This window comes from Mya arenaria, chromosome 9 (genome assembly GCF_026914265.1).
Source record: "Mya arenaria isolate MELC-2E11 chromosome 9, ASM2691426v1".
Taxonomy (NCBI): domain Eukaryota; kingdom Metazoa; phylum Mollusca; class Bivalvia; order Myida; family Myidae; genus Mya; species Mya arenaria.
Window position 1 is genome coordinate 70,319,064 of NC_069130.1, and position 17,261 is coordinate 70,336,324.

The 17,261-nt window shown below is 35.4% G+C and overlaps 1 protein-coding gene across 1 annotated transcript; it reads right to left on the reverse strand.

Annotated features, from left to right (window-relative positions):
- Positions 1-1,142: 1,142 nt before the first annotated feature.
- LOC128246428 (uncharacterized) lies at positions 1,143-5,829 on the reverse strand. Its single transcript, XM_052964621.1, has 3 exons — positions 2,939-5,829; positions 2,534-2,662; positions 1,143-2,046 (listed from the first exon to the last, which is right to left on the reverse strand). Exons 1-3 carry the CDS (start codon positions 5,245-5,247, stop codon positions 1,875-1,877), a joined length of 2,610 nt encoding a protein of 869 aa, XP_052820581.1. The 5' UTR covers positions 5,248-5,829; the 3' UTR covers positions 1,143-1,874.
- Positions 5,830-17,261: the final 11,432 nt, after the last annotated feature.

A 17,261-nucleotide genomic window follows, 5' to 3' on the forward strand; every position in this document is an offset into this window, starting at 1 on the left:
ATTCACATATAATGCATATCATATCCATAGTTTTATTCAAATGTTGGTAATGCCCTCAACTGGTATCTATGAAGGCCTACCTAATAGGCCCATGTCCACATTTTCAACTATAAGCATAATTTCATGATATGTAGACTATTTCGAAGACATGCGTTAGCTTCCTAAAGCGTACTTTGTTTAGGTATACTTGGTCTATATCAATCATCCCGGTACAATAAATTAAATTGTTCAGTATTACACATTGATGAATATAACAATATTATATTAAACGTTAAGCGTGATTGAAGAATTGATATGATTTTGAAACGTGTAATGCATGTATTTTATTCTGTGTATTTGTGTAATTGTTGGTAGTACGTGTTGTCTTACTAACAGCGGTGCTGAACGTATATTCGGTATTTAATGGTTGATTTCATTCATGTTAACATGTAAGAAATTAAAGTTATGCTTAGCAATACGTGAATAACATTTCTCGTTGAAAGATACTGTCACATTTTAAATGTGTATTGTTTTTGTTTACCATATGATATTATTTTTTTTATTATCCACTAGTAAAGTGCAGTGCCATGATCTATTGTGCAATTATGTATTTGATTTTACACAAATGTGATATTTGTCTGTGATTATAAAGTAAAAATATACTGTTATGAATAAAAATGAATAAATAATACATTCTTTAATATAGTATTTATTTGTTTTTTCCGTATTCGTTAATTAACATATTGTGTCGATTACCAACAGCATAGCATTCGAACACATACACGCATATCTAATCTTAAAGCAAAACAATTCAAATTGAGATAATGTTTCAGTTAAAAAACTTTGTTTTCAGCAATTTAGAATTTAATTCACCAATATCATCTTTAACTGAAACATGTAATCAATAATAATATATGATTCATTTCCTAGACATTTAATTTCAGTTACAAGCATGTTTTTTGTATCATGATACGAAAACATATCATCAGTAAGAGGTTTCATAAAATATACATGTCGAAGTTAATACAATATAGTTCATAACAATACAATATTATAGTGTTTCAAACAGTTCACATAAACATGACCATACGTTTACATAGAGATGTCAGGAAAATGCTAAGGCCAGAGTATTTCTTATAAATTGTTGTACGGGAGCGCCGCACCTGAATTGGCAAAACTCAAATAAAAAGAAAATTCGTGATTTTTTTGATGTTTTTTTCCGACGCTTAATCCGTTTTTCTCCAGTAAAAAAATCAGATAGTGCTATTGAACGTTATATTAAGGTAGCCATCAATAGTTGGAGGGAACATTTTTTAAATTACAATAAAAAATTTGTTAAGGAAAGTCTGTTTTATTTATATTTTTTCTTCTACGGCACATTTTATGTCTTTTTTAAGGCCTTCGAACCTCTTTTCTTAAAAAGAATCCCGTAAAACAAGTTATTAAAAATCTCTGGCCTAATAGTACGCAAAGTGTGCAGTATTCAAATTACATTTCAGAGATTCACAATGCAAAGACAAACTGTTTTATATATCAGATCTAACACTTATTTAAAAGTAAAGCAAATAATGAAAACTGTAATGGTCAAATCAATTTTCAACATGATACTAGCGTAAAATCCGTCTGAATATTATGTCCAAATTTCCCGTAACTTTTTGAGTCACTTATAACAGCATTAAGCTAAACTAAGCTCGCTACTTTCGATCTGGTATATATGTAATATTTACTTTCTTAAGAATATGTAGACTGTTAATGGCAATAATCTTCATGATCATCATAATAAACAAAGTTTAAGTTATTCAAATCAAGTTGAAGTTTTGTCATTTGGCTAATGGAATAAGATACGCATGTTAAGCTGGAGAGGTTTCGGGAAATTGAGCCCTTGACAAATATTGCTACTCAATGCCCATCTTTGAGGTCGGTAACAGCTTAGATTGGTTACAGCGAGCCTTCTCCCAGCGGACACCAAGTGCACCTTTGTGGAGAGCGTTCCTTTCAGTTGAAATGGTGCCAACTTTCTTACTTCCGCACACCCGTGCACGTTGCGCTGAGTCAAAATGATGGTTCCTGTAAGAAAATTGTTTTACTGTATTTTGAAGGTTATCAGCGAAGACAAATACTTTTGTTCTTAAATTGCAATGCTATGTCCATATTTATGACTTTAACCTAGTTACATTGTTGTTGATTGGATCGGAAAAATATGGATAAATAGATTCAATACCAAACAGCAACATAAATGGTACATTAACAAGTACCTGACAGATTTAACGAACATAGAATGGAATATTGGTTGAAACGAATATTGCTGAAGGTAATAAAACTAGGTTTTGGTCATTGCTACACGTATGGTTTGAGTCAATGGTTTCGTGTACATATATTGAACGGTTTTAAATTATACCGAAGTACACGTTTAAGGAGTGTAAGCGTCGATATCAATGACGCTGATACCAATGCGTTGGTCATTAAAACGCTCATCACAATGTATATACATGTAACTAATTTCAATAAACATTTGAATTTGTTAATAATTTGAAAGAAAAGCTATATAAATTACCTTGTTATAATGTTTGACGGTATCGTTTGACCAGGATATGACTCGTCGACATCCGTATGATAGTGCTCCTTATCTGCCTTGTCGACCATCTCATACACCGCCTTCTTACTTGTGCAGTAGCTAAAAGATCTGTGAATAAAAATACCACTTAAGCATGCTAAATATTAACAAATTAAAATTTAAAATATGTCTTTAATAGTATGATGGGTTGTTCGTTCAATGTTCATATGTGACCAGCTACTGCAATGCGATACAAAGACCTAACCAGGTTTAAAGTGGTAAATGCGTTTACTTTCAACAATTTGTCAGACAATCGAAAACAAAATATAATTACGGTTATAATTTCAGAACAGCCATTATATAAATGTTCTACTTAAAATATGATACATGTACTTAAGTCATTACCTATCAGGATCCAACCTCGTCTGCATTTGTTCGATCGTATTGCCGATATGCATGCCAAACTCCGTTGATGTAAGTGTTCCTTGTCCCCTCTTGTCGTGCAAGGAGACCTCCGAAAAGAACGTTTCTCCAATCATACTACTGAATGCCCGTTGGTTGTACGTTCCTGTTTTCGTCATGGCATACAGCAAACACTTTGCGTCAATACTTGCTAGGATTCCCTCCCAAAGTTGGATGGGCCAACCTCGAGCGTAATTTGTAGCAGGTGGGAATTCATAAAAGTTTTTTCTACTAAGGAGCCGATTCCTTAGATGTTGCCGAAACCGAACTCTGTCTTGTGCACTTATACCCGGCTTATCCTCAGCCTCCCACCAACATCTGATATCATGGCACAGGTCTGCACTTTCTATGTCACCATTACTCCTCATCTCAGCTTCAACATGTGAGGAAAAATGTGTTTTTGACATTGCAGCTGACATTGGGTCGGTGACTTCGGTTATCATTATCGGTGTTAATAATGTCTTTTTTGATTTTGCCACTTTAAGCCATGCTTCATTGGATAATCCGTCTAGACCCCCATAACAACTCTTCCTTCTGGCCCGAGTTAATAAATGGGTCGAATCTATGCATCGGACCTCATATTGTTGTCGTTCAATGCTGTATTCGGGATGATAAAACCACTCATATTCGATTCCATCTACCGTAACGTCAACCATTGACATCTGCCATTCATTGTACGCTTCAGGCCACTCATATTCAGCTTCAATTACATTCAAGTGTTCCTTTTTAAATTTTGCTATCTCTTTGGTGGCCATCTCCGTCAAGGACTTAACATTGTATGTTTTAGAGCTCTTTCTTTTTGTAAGTTGTTGTGGCAATTCCCCTGAAATATTTAACACCTTTGATATTTCTCTTACTTTTACACCTTTTGGAACAGACTCCTTTAAGCTTTTCAAGATTCCAACCTTTTTCAAATACTTAAGAACAACTCGTAGTTCTGAATCGAGAAGTGATACAAGCTGTTGTTTCGACTCAAAATAGTGCATCATATCTTCTGCTCGGATATTGTCCCATTTACCGTTTTTGCAACAGTTTCCCGTTGTTCGCAATAAACTTAAAATGCATTCCAAATCTTTCAATTCTAATGATTTGTGTATTGAGTCTTCTTTATTAGAAGTGTGTGTTCCAGTATGGTTTGTCTCGTCAGAGTTGAGCAATTGTGTATTCTCGTCGTTCTCTGTCTGATGAACATCTCCTTCCATTGTTGCGATCTGTCCATTCTCATTATTGTCATCGTTCAATTCCATCGCCCATCCCGTTTCATTAATATTACCAGAGTAGGCTTCCATTTCAAGATGTTCTGCAACTGTAGTCATTGACAGAACGTTTGAGTTCAGGTCACACGTGTTCTGAACTGGATCTGGCATTACATCTGCCAATGTAATAGCTTTTCCTGTATCACCAGTTGCGTCGTTTTCTTCGGTAACCGGCTTTGGAAGATTTTTTGGCAATTTTGGTAGACGTTTACCGCAGTTTGTGGCAATGAGAATATTTCTAGGTAGCATTGTGTTGTCGTCACAAATGCTTTCACTGTTCCAATGTGGAACCTTGTTAACCTCTTTGATTTTAGACACAATATCTTTCTTGCTTAACTTTTCTACAGCTTGCCAAACATCCCTTTGAAGCTGATGAATTGTAAGTGGCTTATTTTCTGTCGTGCGAGTTACTATATTATGCCACTGCCCATCGAATGATTCGCAAGGGATGTGTATACCTTGCCTGTGACATTCTGTGTGTACACACTCAGCAATGCGTCTCATAGTCTCCACCGTAAGGCTATATCCTTTCGGAAACCATGCTACAGGACCTGCCCGGATGTTTTCAGTCTCCCAGCTTCGATCTAAGTCCGCTACCAAGAACACCACCGCTTCTGATGCCTTTTCTCTTTTCAACTGATACAGGGATTTGTTTAGTGTGTGCATGTCATTCAGGAGAACATCAACACCTTCTGTGGTTACTTCATGTGTTGCATGTTCTGAAGGGGAAATAGTCCCTGCTTTGCATGAGGCAAATCGTCCGATAACAGGAATATCCTTACAGACAGTTGTTATCTCCTGCTTTAAAGCTTTCTGTTCATCAGATAGTTTAGTTGGACGTTTGGGTTTATCAGCGCCATACAACGACATAGCCAACTTCAGAGCTTTCTTGAATATTTCTTTGTCTCTGTTTACTTTGTAAACCAGGGTTTTGTTTCTGTCCAACTTATGAACAAGAGATAGTCTGCGTTTAATACTTCTATTTCTGACACACATTGTAAATAGTAGCGCGATGGAAACTCTTCATGAAGTTTTGTGAACGGACATTTGATTTCAATTGCAACGCGAGTGGAATTTAATGTGTTGTCATCCCGTAAGCTACCGTCTGGCGAAACTACAAGAAAGCTAGTATGATCGCCAAACTGAGCCCTGACGAATCCTTCTTCGCAAAAATTGAGATCCGGTTCCAGTACTGGCAAAATCCTACCCAGTAGTGTTGAAACAGCATTTATTTCATTGCGAGTACCATGTTCCATAAATATTTTTACCTGAGGTGATGGCTCACTATCTGCAATCTTACAAATTACTCTGTCAAAATGATTTCTCTGCTTGCCTAATCCTTCAAACCCCAAAGCAGAATGCAATGTACTTCCTGTTATACGCGCCAATTTTCTACATTCCGACCATTTTTCTGTTCTTTGAGGAACTAGTCTTGTATTGTCGCTAGATCCACATTGATCCTTTATACCGAAATACTTTGTGTGGTTTTCGACGTCTATAACGTTCACGTTGCTGTACACTTGACCATTGAAGAACGCAATGCATCTATTTATTTCGTCAGTGACACGTACAGCTTCGTTAAGGAAAGTGTCCACATCAAACAGGAAAGCAATGATCGCGCTAACGGCAAACGCGTATCTCCCTCGTCTCCAGTCCAAATTACCACCCCTTTCAATCAGTTTGCCTTTTGCGTACTCCTTCCTTGATCGCAACTTTCTTATTTCGATGATACTTTGTGTTGCTGTTTGCAAGAATTCAAACAGCAAGGATGTCAAGTTAGTGTTAATCTCTGAATTGTTAGTTGTCAACAAATCCTGAGAAACAGATATACATTCGCGCATGCTTTCAATGGTTTGCAGTCCAAATTGTAAAACCATCTTTTTCTCATTTAGTGTTGCATTCGGTTCAAATCCTAACAGGTCCACATCCCCTGCCTTTTCCGTGAGGCCTTGTTTTAACTTCTTCCCGTCGAATGTTAGACAACATGATTTCTGCTTCAGATTTTGACTCAATCGCTCAATGACATCCCCAAATACGCCCGGTGTGCGTTCCCCACAATTTTCATACCTAACAAACTGTCGTAAGATTTTGTCATTTGGGACGGCAAAGTTAATGCTTGCAGAAGCTGGAGAATAATAACCCTTTACAGTTTCACTTCTAACGACTTGGCCGTGGTGTTTGTATCCGCCCATAAAATTGGTAAATCGTGCTCCGAACAATTTGTAGCCTAGTCTCCAGAACTGTTTTGTATCTTCTAAATATCGCATTTCAGTCGAGGTTCTACACTCAAATCATTTAACGACTTCCGTCCAAAGCCGAAATGCCATATTGTCCAATGGAAAGCGTTTGTCGTTCACTTGTTCTAAAAACTGAAGCAAAACAAGGTCCAGTCTGTCCTCTGAAGCTAACAATTTGACTACTTCTGGAGTAAGCTTTTGAATTTTACCAGTTACTTCTGAGAGGCTTGTATCTGCGTACTGCAATTTGGAAGATTTATTTATACTAGTGGTTCCACTTTCAGTCGAAGTACTCGTTGACTTGTCTAATGCTGTTTCTTTATTAGTTGTCACTGTTATACGTGGGACACCTTCAGCAATATCCGTATTGTGTTCAAGATTTGATTTATCACTGTTTTTAATACTCACAGTCCTACATTTGAACGCAGTATCACATATTTCTAATTTCTCAGATTCGATAGAGCCCTCTTGAATCTGACGTTTTCTGTTTGGCAAACTTTTAACCTCTTCATTGATGCTTGCAGGGCTTGATTCAACAATGGTTTCAAGAAAATGCACAGTTTTATCAATTGCAGTGTCATAATCGAGTTCTAATATATCAAGTTCAGGAAAGCTTATGTTATTCTTCTGGTGTTCTGGGGAAATGCTGCAGTCAGTTTGTTCAAAGAGTATTCTTGCTGACGTGCTTTTCTTTGCACGTTTTTTGGGCGGCGATGCTTTGTAAAGCGGAGAACGAAATGGAGATTTCATCGGAGACAGTATTGGGGTCATTTCTTGTAAACTCACGATAATAGGACATTTGGCTGGGGAAAAAAATGTTTTCCGTTTTGTTGTTTTCAGCTGTGCCACCGTTGTTTTCGAGCATCTTTCAAATGAGTTTCTCTCCGCCCGTGTTTTCTTCTGTCGATGAAGCGACAACGACGGCTTCTTTCGGCGCATTCTAAAATAATATACCATTATTTGTATATTGAGTTTAAATAGACGATCTGACATGAGTGGTCATTTAATACGGAATGTATAAAACGAGTGTTTTTCTTCTAAATTTGGTATAAACGAGCCTTCTCGTATTTAAAGAACACTAATTCGATATTCTAATAAACGCTAAATACATAACACGTCCCTATATATAGCGCATATTGTCATTGCTATTTATTTATTTTGTTACGTCAAATACGTTTATACTAACTTGCATATTTATTACACTAGTTAAACGGTAATAGATCGTATATAAAAATATATATAACGACGTAATTTCAAGACGGCGACATCTATGTGATATAAATAACTAAGTACGATAGTATATATTTTGAATTTATATCTAGTGTAATAACTGTGTTTGGAATAATATCATTTGGCGTAACATTGAAAAACGTTTTAACTATCAGCGCTATATTAAAGGACGTGTCATGTATTTAGCGCTGTAAATCATCAGCCAGATATGTATTTTATAAAAATAATACTAAGTATTTCATCCGTGTTCATGCAATACAAATTTTGTTAAACTCGTTGATCAATTTAGACAAGAAAATAGTTCAGTAAAGACCGTTTTGAATGACCACTTATGTAATTGCATCTACATATCAGTTGGTTTTAAATTCTTAAAGACTTTACTATACAAGAACATGAACACAAACTAAATGCTAAATAAGAATATGAATCGCAAATGGTGAGTTTATTCCTGTTCAAGTGTCGACAATTAAACTATATATTTTAGGGTAATATTATACAACTACAGGAATATTCAATCAACAACACAAAACTACAAAAACTGTTATATGACTATTGTTAACCAAAGACTGACTCATTTTCATTAAGATAGTACGATTCCGATTGAAACAGATTGGTTTAAACTATATTCGTATAACGTGTAAAGTAGACCAGATATACTTCACAAGTACACTTGTTATAATTTTTTATATTACCTTCTTATCTGTGTATCCCTTGGTAACCATGCAAGAGCAGGAACGAAACGCTTGTTGTGTTGCCCCAAACTACAAAGAAGAAAGTATAGATGAGAAAAACGGCGTTGAATAAATTAAGAATCAGTTGTGTAACGACATTATCACATCGAAGAGATATTCTGTGATATTCTAGTACTTTTTCGTAGTATTTTGTATTCAGAATAAGTCCTAATGACTTCGTGACAGCAATAGATGCGTTGAAAAAAAACGTTCAGACGATGTACTCATGAATATTTTGTTCAGACTGTGTACTCGGTAAGAAAGGAATCAATAACTTTCTTAAAACACCGAGAAAACAATGGAAACTTGGCACGAATGATACATTTACTAATTAAATCATTTTTTTGTAGAAGATCTCGACTTAAATTTGCATTTAGCGCTGAAATACCCGAATAAAGTACTTGTTCAGACGATGTACATACAAAAATAAAATTTGTATCGAGTTTCAGGCCTAAACCAAGAAGCCCTCGGACGAACGAAAGGCACGTAAGTATATTATATCATTAGGCGGGTACTCTGCGCCTATTCTGCATATCCTGAAATATCAGTAACAATGAGCATACCCCTTATTTCGTGGTCGAATCGACGGTTTTTTCAGCCATGTTGTGCGGACAATGTACTATAGAGATCACGTGATACTCCCCGGTGAAAGCTATCCCAAACGACTGGAAAAATGTAATTAAATCGACTCAATCTGTAAACACACAGGTTAAAACGTGTTTAAATCTTAAATTCGGTCAAAAGCAGTTAGACGATCTCACCAATAAAGACATTTATCAATCTTTAGCCATTACTTAACTTCACAAGTAGCAACACGTGGATTCCCTGAACTTTCTTAATACTAGCTAAGGTTACATTGCCTCATATATATAGCAAAATAACAAAACTTTAACCCCAGGATAAATTCATTTTACGAATGCAGTTAACTAAGATCTTAATTGAACGGCGCTTGGGTAGGCTTTCGAATATAAATTTGGGACGGGAGGATTTTAGGACAAAATCACGAAATCAAAATAAAATTAAAATAACGTAATTTGGGACTAGAGTGACTTTGTCCTTTTTCACGTACAGACTATTATTATCGTGAAAGTTGTTTTTATTTCAAACCAATCTATTTTGGTGGTTATATAAAAGATTTCAGTTTCTTTATGTGAAATAGTACAGAGAATGATACGATGCAAGCAACTAGGAAGTACCAGCCAGAAATTTACTATCGATATGAAGTAATAGGACCGTACTTTAATATTCGACAATGAAACACGATAGTAGTCAGTTTAATATTGTAATCAATGAGTACTGTTCATGGGGTACTATATCAGTCTAACATGACCTCAAAATGACAGATTTACTCGTATGTATAATAATCGTTCACTGTAAACTGGCACCAAAGTAAAACAAATAACTGTTTATCTGCTTTTGTTAATAAAAAACTATCCTGTTTTTAAAAGGGTTTGGTAATAAGAAACGTTAACTTATTTCTGTATATATATATATATCTCATTAAAGGGGCAGTTCCATGATTTAGCGTTAGATTAGTTGCAACCTACGGGACGCATCATATGTTAATGCGACCCTTCCTCAAAAACAGGGAAATGATGGTTTAAAAGTGGGTAGGGGGCTGGGGGTACTGCCGTGGAACAATTACCTATATTTAGACTGAAATCATACATTTTGGTGTATTTTCCTTATTCATTTTACTGAATCTCATATCAAACAGTTATCAAAAACATTTGAAGGGAAGTGGCTACGCAAAATGCGCCCTTTCCTTAATTAGCTAGCTATACTTTATTCGACCATTGCATTTTTTCATAAAAGACACTAAACTGTCTATCGCATACATTATATAATTGCCTTAATGACAGAAATAAGACTAAGTACAAACTATAATTATTATATGATTGAATATCGCAGGATAAACAATCGGAGTTGGCTTGTGTAGAATCGAACGAGGTTAAGGTGTTTTTTTCCCGTAGCTTTTGTATATCAAACTGTGTTTTTAGATTTGTTTTGACAAATAAAATGTTTTTGAGCATAGTCGTTGTGTTACGACGAGTGTAAATTTTATTACGGAACCAATTCAACGTTGTTCCTAAGCACCGTTGGTCTGACGTAAAATTAATGAAGACAAAATGAAAAATCTTAAACTTCTTACGAACAAACTATCAAATAAATTTAACAGTTATGTTGGGAAACATCCGTCAGCATTGGATTTTGAATGCTGTAATTCATTTTACACAAGATGCGATTTTTACTGCATGTACAATGGAACCAGAATGTCAGCAACAGTGTGATGTGTGGTGGTAAACTATGATGACGTCTTGAAAGTGAACGAGGATATTGGCATGAAAGTCGTCACAGGCGCAGTAACATCATGGGAAGTAATATTAACGTCAACATCAAACTGACCGCGGGAATTCCAGTAGATTGCTTTTGATCAAACTCCCGTAATAGTACAATAAACATTTTTCTGCCAACGTTTGAACCCACGTCACCGCTGAGTATATCTTTTTTTGTTGAATTTGACTTGAATATTGTCTTATAAAGTATACATATTTATTCAATATCAATGATTCGTTTCATGCCCGAAACCATAAAGACTACCTTAACAAGTTTAGTTAAAACTTTATTTGGTTTACAACGACTGTGAAGAAGGTTATATTAATGTTAATATGCTACTGTGAAATTATTTATATTTGTTGTCATGAAATTTCGTGGTTTGCCGAAAAATAACAATTTCGTGGGTACTTGAATTCGTGGTTTTTTAAAAATAAATCGAAACTGCGATCGTCCTAGATCGACTTCATTACCTCCACGCGCTGACCTGTGGTTTCTTTCTTCTACGTCACTCGGTTTATGAAACTCGCTAAGGTGGTACGACATGCCAATTAGTGCATATATCCATGTCAATTATCGATTTAATTGGAAATTAAGGTCATAAAAGAAGATGTACCCTGATCCTAAATACAGAAAGGCGAAACCATTGAATGCCAATTAAGAATTTTGCAAACTGTGAAAACACCGAAAAGGTGCGTATATTTAAGTAAACAATCCCTAAAGACAGCTGATGTTTACAAAATCAATCACTTTTGAATATGTATGTATATGTTTATTGCATGAAAACATTATACAACGTTTTTAGCAAAAACAAACAGTGAATGGAGAAAAGTACATGTACATGTACATTGAAAATTTTCAAGAATATAAACAAACAGGAAAGATGTAACATCCTGCGACAATTGAATAAATGTTAGTAACATTAACAGTAAACATTTGTAGGCATTATCATAAATATAAAAAGACGTTTAATTTAAAAAAGAGTGTCTACGCTGAGTAGCAAAGAAAATAAATTTTGACAAATTGTATATTGTTGTTCTATGATTACTATTCATAATATTTTCAAATTTGTTAATATTAGGCCAGTGACAGTAGTATGGTTTAAAAAATTTAACTCTTAGGTCTCTATATTTTGGGCAGACAAGTAGAAAATGATATTCTGATTCTATCTGATTCATGTTGCATAGTGTACATACTCGGTCATTTAATGGCGTGTTGGTATACCTGCCAATCTCAATACCCAATCTATGAGAGGAAATTCTAAATCTTGCTAAAGCATGTCGGAATTTGTATTCATGAATTACATCTAAATATTTTTCTCGTATAAAAGTGTGCTTAAAAATAGCATACGTTCTTAGTCTAGGCGAATTATTTATCTCAGAATACCAGCTTTGGCAATACGTATCCATTATTCTCCTCTTAATTACTTCTAGTGTGTAAATATCTATAGACTCATTTATCCAAATATCGGAGAAGCCGTACTCGTTCAAAATAGTTTTAACTTGAGAAGCCCAATTTTTATTTTTGTATGTCTTAGTATCAAAATCGTCCCTTCGTAGAAGCTTATATGTGCGTTTAACGAGACTGTTGTCCTTAAGTGAAATAACCTTATTCCAATATTTAATTAAATTAACTTTTCTGTAAATAGAAAGAGGAACCCTTCCTAATTCACCGTACAAAGCACTGAGATTCGTCGATTTTTTAGCTCCCAAAATATAACGCAAAAACCTCACATGAATCATTTCTATATCCGTTGCGGGATTCATTCCCCATATTTCCGAGCAAAAATTCAGAATAGAGCCTACTAAAACATCAAACAATTTTACTTTTTGATGAATAGGTAATTCAACGGTATTAAATATCTGGTATAGCTTAATAAGAGAAAACGATGCGTGCTCTGCAATCATTTTTTGAGACCTGTTGAAATTGCCGTTCTTAAAAAGGTTTATTCCCAAATATTTAGATGAATTAACGACTTCTATAGGTTCATTGTAGATATACAAGTTCACATGCGTGGCCCTCCCGTTTTCAAATATCATAGCTTTAGTTTTTGATACATTTATTTTTAGTCCCCAAGCGTTGCAGTAGGTTTCAACGTCGTGTAACATTTTTCTAAGACTTTCAGGAGATTTAGCGAAGAGCACCATATCGTCGGCATAGAATAGAAGAAAAAGTTTGATATCTTCCAAAGTAATTATTCCGGGTAAATCTGAGTTAATATTGTTAATTAGGTCATTAATGAAAAACATTGCCAAAAGAGGCGAACTGGGATCCCCCTGTTTAACACCAAGTCCGGTCGTTTCAAAGAAGGGGGACAACGACGATTGGTATCTGACGCACGATTTGACACAGTTATACATTGCTTGAAGAGCTTTAACAAAGTGGTCGCTTACATTTTCAGTTAACAACTTCTGCCATAGAAAGGTGTGGTCAATTCGGTCAAAAAATTGCTGATAATCAATAAACACACAATATAATTTTTCCTTCTCACTCAGAGTCTTCATAATGATCGAATGTAAGATAAATATACAGTCTGAGATTGATTTGCCCTTTTGGAAACCAAATTGATTTTCTGTAAGTTTTTCATTTTGTACAGACCACTTGGTTAACCTGTTAAGTAGGATTTGCGAGTAAATCTTAGCTATTGTGTTTATAAGGGTGATACCTCTATAGTTTTTAGCCTCGTTTGCATCTCCTTTTTTGAAAACGGGTGCAATTATACCCCTACCCCACGATGCAGGGTATTCATGATTAAGAAATATATGATTATACAATGATTTCATAAATGGAAGAATTATATCTATTGACGCTTTAAAGATTTCGGCTGGTATCTGATCAATGCCTGCACATTTATTATTATTTTGGGACATTATGGCAATTCTTATTTCCGTTTCATTTATTTCCGTGTCGAGTAATACATCTCGAGCCGTGTTAGAACTGTTAGGGTCTGCGTATCTCGGAGTATTATTTGGATGCGAAACGCCGTCGCCGGCCAAGTTTTTGAAATGAGTATACAGGTCATCCAATGTTAAAGTATCCGCATGTACATTCGTTTTGCGAGATCTCCCTTTTATTTTTTTCCAGAACTGTCTTGGATTTTTTGACGCCAAGTTATTTATCTTTATACCTTCTTCTCTTCGAAATTTCATAAATGCCTTCTTTTTGGTTTTATTATATCTAGAGCGCGCTGCAATAAAGTTTGTTCTATTATCGTCAGTCTTATTTCTATTATATATATTCCTCCGACGCTTAAATTCTCGTTTGTCATCAAAACATTCCTTATTAAACCAATCTTTGTTTGATTGTTTATATGTACTTTTAGATTTTCCCACGGTCTTGCCAAATATCGTGTCCGCGGTAGTAAACAATAGATCAGAGAATTCATTTACTACGCTCTCTACCGGCTCAGTGTGAAATGACGCGGAAAGGTGCAATAATACGTCACTCTTACTCATGAGTTGACCTTGAAATAACGGGATTTTCTCATTGTCAAATATAATTTTGGACTCTCCCTTTTTAGGGGGGATCTCACTTGTAGTTGCATCGTTATCATCGTTTGTATTTATACTTAACGCGAAAGAAATACAGGCATGATCAGAAAACTCGTTAATTCATTAACAGTGAATTTGTCAATAAAATCAAATGTATCGTATTTAAGTAGCAAATAGTCTACAACACTGGTACCCCTACTAGAGCAGAAGGTCTATAGAGAATATCATCTCATTTCAATATTTATTCACACGTAATGTTTAATAAGTATATTGAACGCGTTGTTTTGTACATTGTCACGATGGGTGCTCAGTAACATCTTGTGAACCTGGAGATTTTCATGAATAGCACATCTTTAAAATGATTTCGTTTATTATTTGTTAAAGGAAGATAATTTATAATATATTAACAAAACAATGATAGTAAGATATACAGTGAGATGGATATTTACGATGTATACTGCGGCCTCTCTAACGAATAAACTAGAGTATGTACATAACATGGCCATTGAAAAAGTGAATAAAGGGTGTATATTTCGTTGGATCTTGAATTCGTGGATTACCCAACCCACGAAAACCACGAACATTAATGCCCCACGAACATGAATGATTTCACAGTATATCATTTCCGTTAGCTCGATGTTATGCGAAAGTGTGGTATTGTCTTGTTGGGAAAACCGGAGCACCCGGAGGAAACTCACTTGTCCGATTTGGTGACCCGCAACTAAACCTACATACAACCAGGCCGGTAATCAAACCTGGGACGGGGCATCCTTATTTACAATACCAGAGAAAACCGATTCAAATACCAACTTTATTGATTAACCAAATAATTAAACTTATTTTATCAACCAATCATTTATTTTTGCAAAGTGTGTCACCTTCCTAACAGCGATACTGCCGTGTCCGTAGAGTGTCTGGATCAGCATGTGTTTGTCATCGAAGACGACCGTGCATCCTATGAACTCGTAAAGAGCTACGTGAAAGGTGCGAGCAGCTTTCACGTGACATTTCAACTTCCGGATGACGTAACGTGTAAATATTGCGTCCTGCACTGGAAATATTTGGCCGGTTAGTATCAACTATGTTTACAGAAGACTAGACGGTTTCGGGGTAATTGGGTTTATCATTAATTGGTCGACTTCGGAAAATAAACAGGTTATGAATTATTTTGACATTTTTACAAAAATGAATAGTCGTCATATATTATACTTATTGGATACTTAAGCAGATAGTATAGTCATATAAAGGAACAGTAAACTTTTATTGCTGACATTAATTTACTATCCATTTCGTGAAGAAAATAAAGTTATCTTTATATTTGGCTTAGAAATTACTGGGGATGTGACGAAACAGAATGCTGCGTCGGATGTGGTAATGCGCAGGAAAACTTCTGAAGCTGCGCAGACATTCGTATCTATGACGACACAACCGGAACTAACGTCACGTCAAAACGACAACCCCTAAATCAACTACTCTTGAAGCCGTTACGACCTGACAGTCCACCAGCAGCAAAAACAGCTGCACCAAATGCAACGGAAACACGAGAGACAACAATAACAAAACAAAACAACCCTAACAACTCGATTAAGAACAGCAGCACCAGATTCAACAACAACACGCAAAACCCTTAAAGTGATGTATATAATTACAACTACGGAGGAAGCCGAAGGTACCACATGCACAGCAACTTCCGCTTGGTCGGGTACAGCCATAATGGACTAGTGGTGAATAACGAATTGCGAGGCCGGATATTGCCCGTCCGATTTCTGCACATGTCCAGGGACGGTATAGGCGTTCATGTGCAATGCAGTGTGGCCCTACTACGTATGTATGTCAAGGCCACAGTTTCATAAAAAAAATGAATGCAGTTCAAAGTTTGAAATTCTGTTCATAAACATAAATGCGCTATCATTAACAATCAATGCTTACTTGTCTAAGGCACTTTTTTCAGTCGTCCACATGTTTCTGACAAAACATCGTTTACCTGGGCATACTATAAGAAACAATATTTTTCAAATTTTAATATAAAATGGTTCGACTCCGTTTTGCAGCCACGTGCGTTTTACGCCCATGACAACTTAATTACCCTAATTGTTATTTTATTAAAACTGTGTTCACACAGTAACTGTTTTGCCAGGATATATTGTTTTGCTAAAATATATAAGCCATTGTTTAAAATAAAATCATGAATTCGGTGAAATCTTTAACTTTGCCTATTTTTACAATGCAGTGTCCTTTAATGCTATCAAAGAAACACACTTTCAGACGTTGTTGAATTACAAACGTGGCACGAAGTATAAAGACCCTATTTCAAACAGAAAACATTATATTGCGTTATCCTTATAATAATCAATAATGCGTTTGTCTGAATATTTCCATTTCATTATTTGAGCGTGTAGAAAATGTGTCACAACTGTTATTTGTATTTTACCCTGCAGTAAACAACATTAAACAATGCCGCCTTAGTGTTTATACTGGTCGCAAAATGGAATGGAATGAAATGTAAACGTGAAAACTGCAAAGTGCAATACATCGCGTATAGCAGATTAAAGGTTTTAAAAGAAACTGTGTCATATCAAATCAAACGAAACTTGACATACCAAGACAGACTAAAACTTATTATCAGTTATAACAGATATATTCAAAATAACAGTCTTTAAATTGATTTCTTTTTCATTTAAAAATGTTTGGACCTGTAGCGTTAAAGCAAAACTAAACCTACAGAAAAAAAAAATTAAACTTTCTGCTCTTTTAAATTCGCATTATTGCATTACAAGTATGTTTTTAAAACAAATAATGTCATAACCAATAATTCATAAATTTATCGATATATTAACATATACGAAACGTAGCTTGAAGATCAAATACAGCATGCACATAACGACACCAACAACAAAAAAGTAGTTCTTTCAGCTCGCTCGGTACGCGACATGAACTCGATAGATATTATGTACGTTTCGTATTTTTATTTGTCCTGTTTTAATATT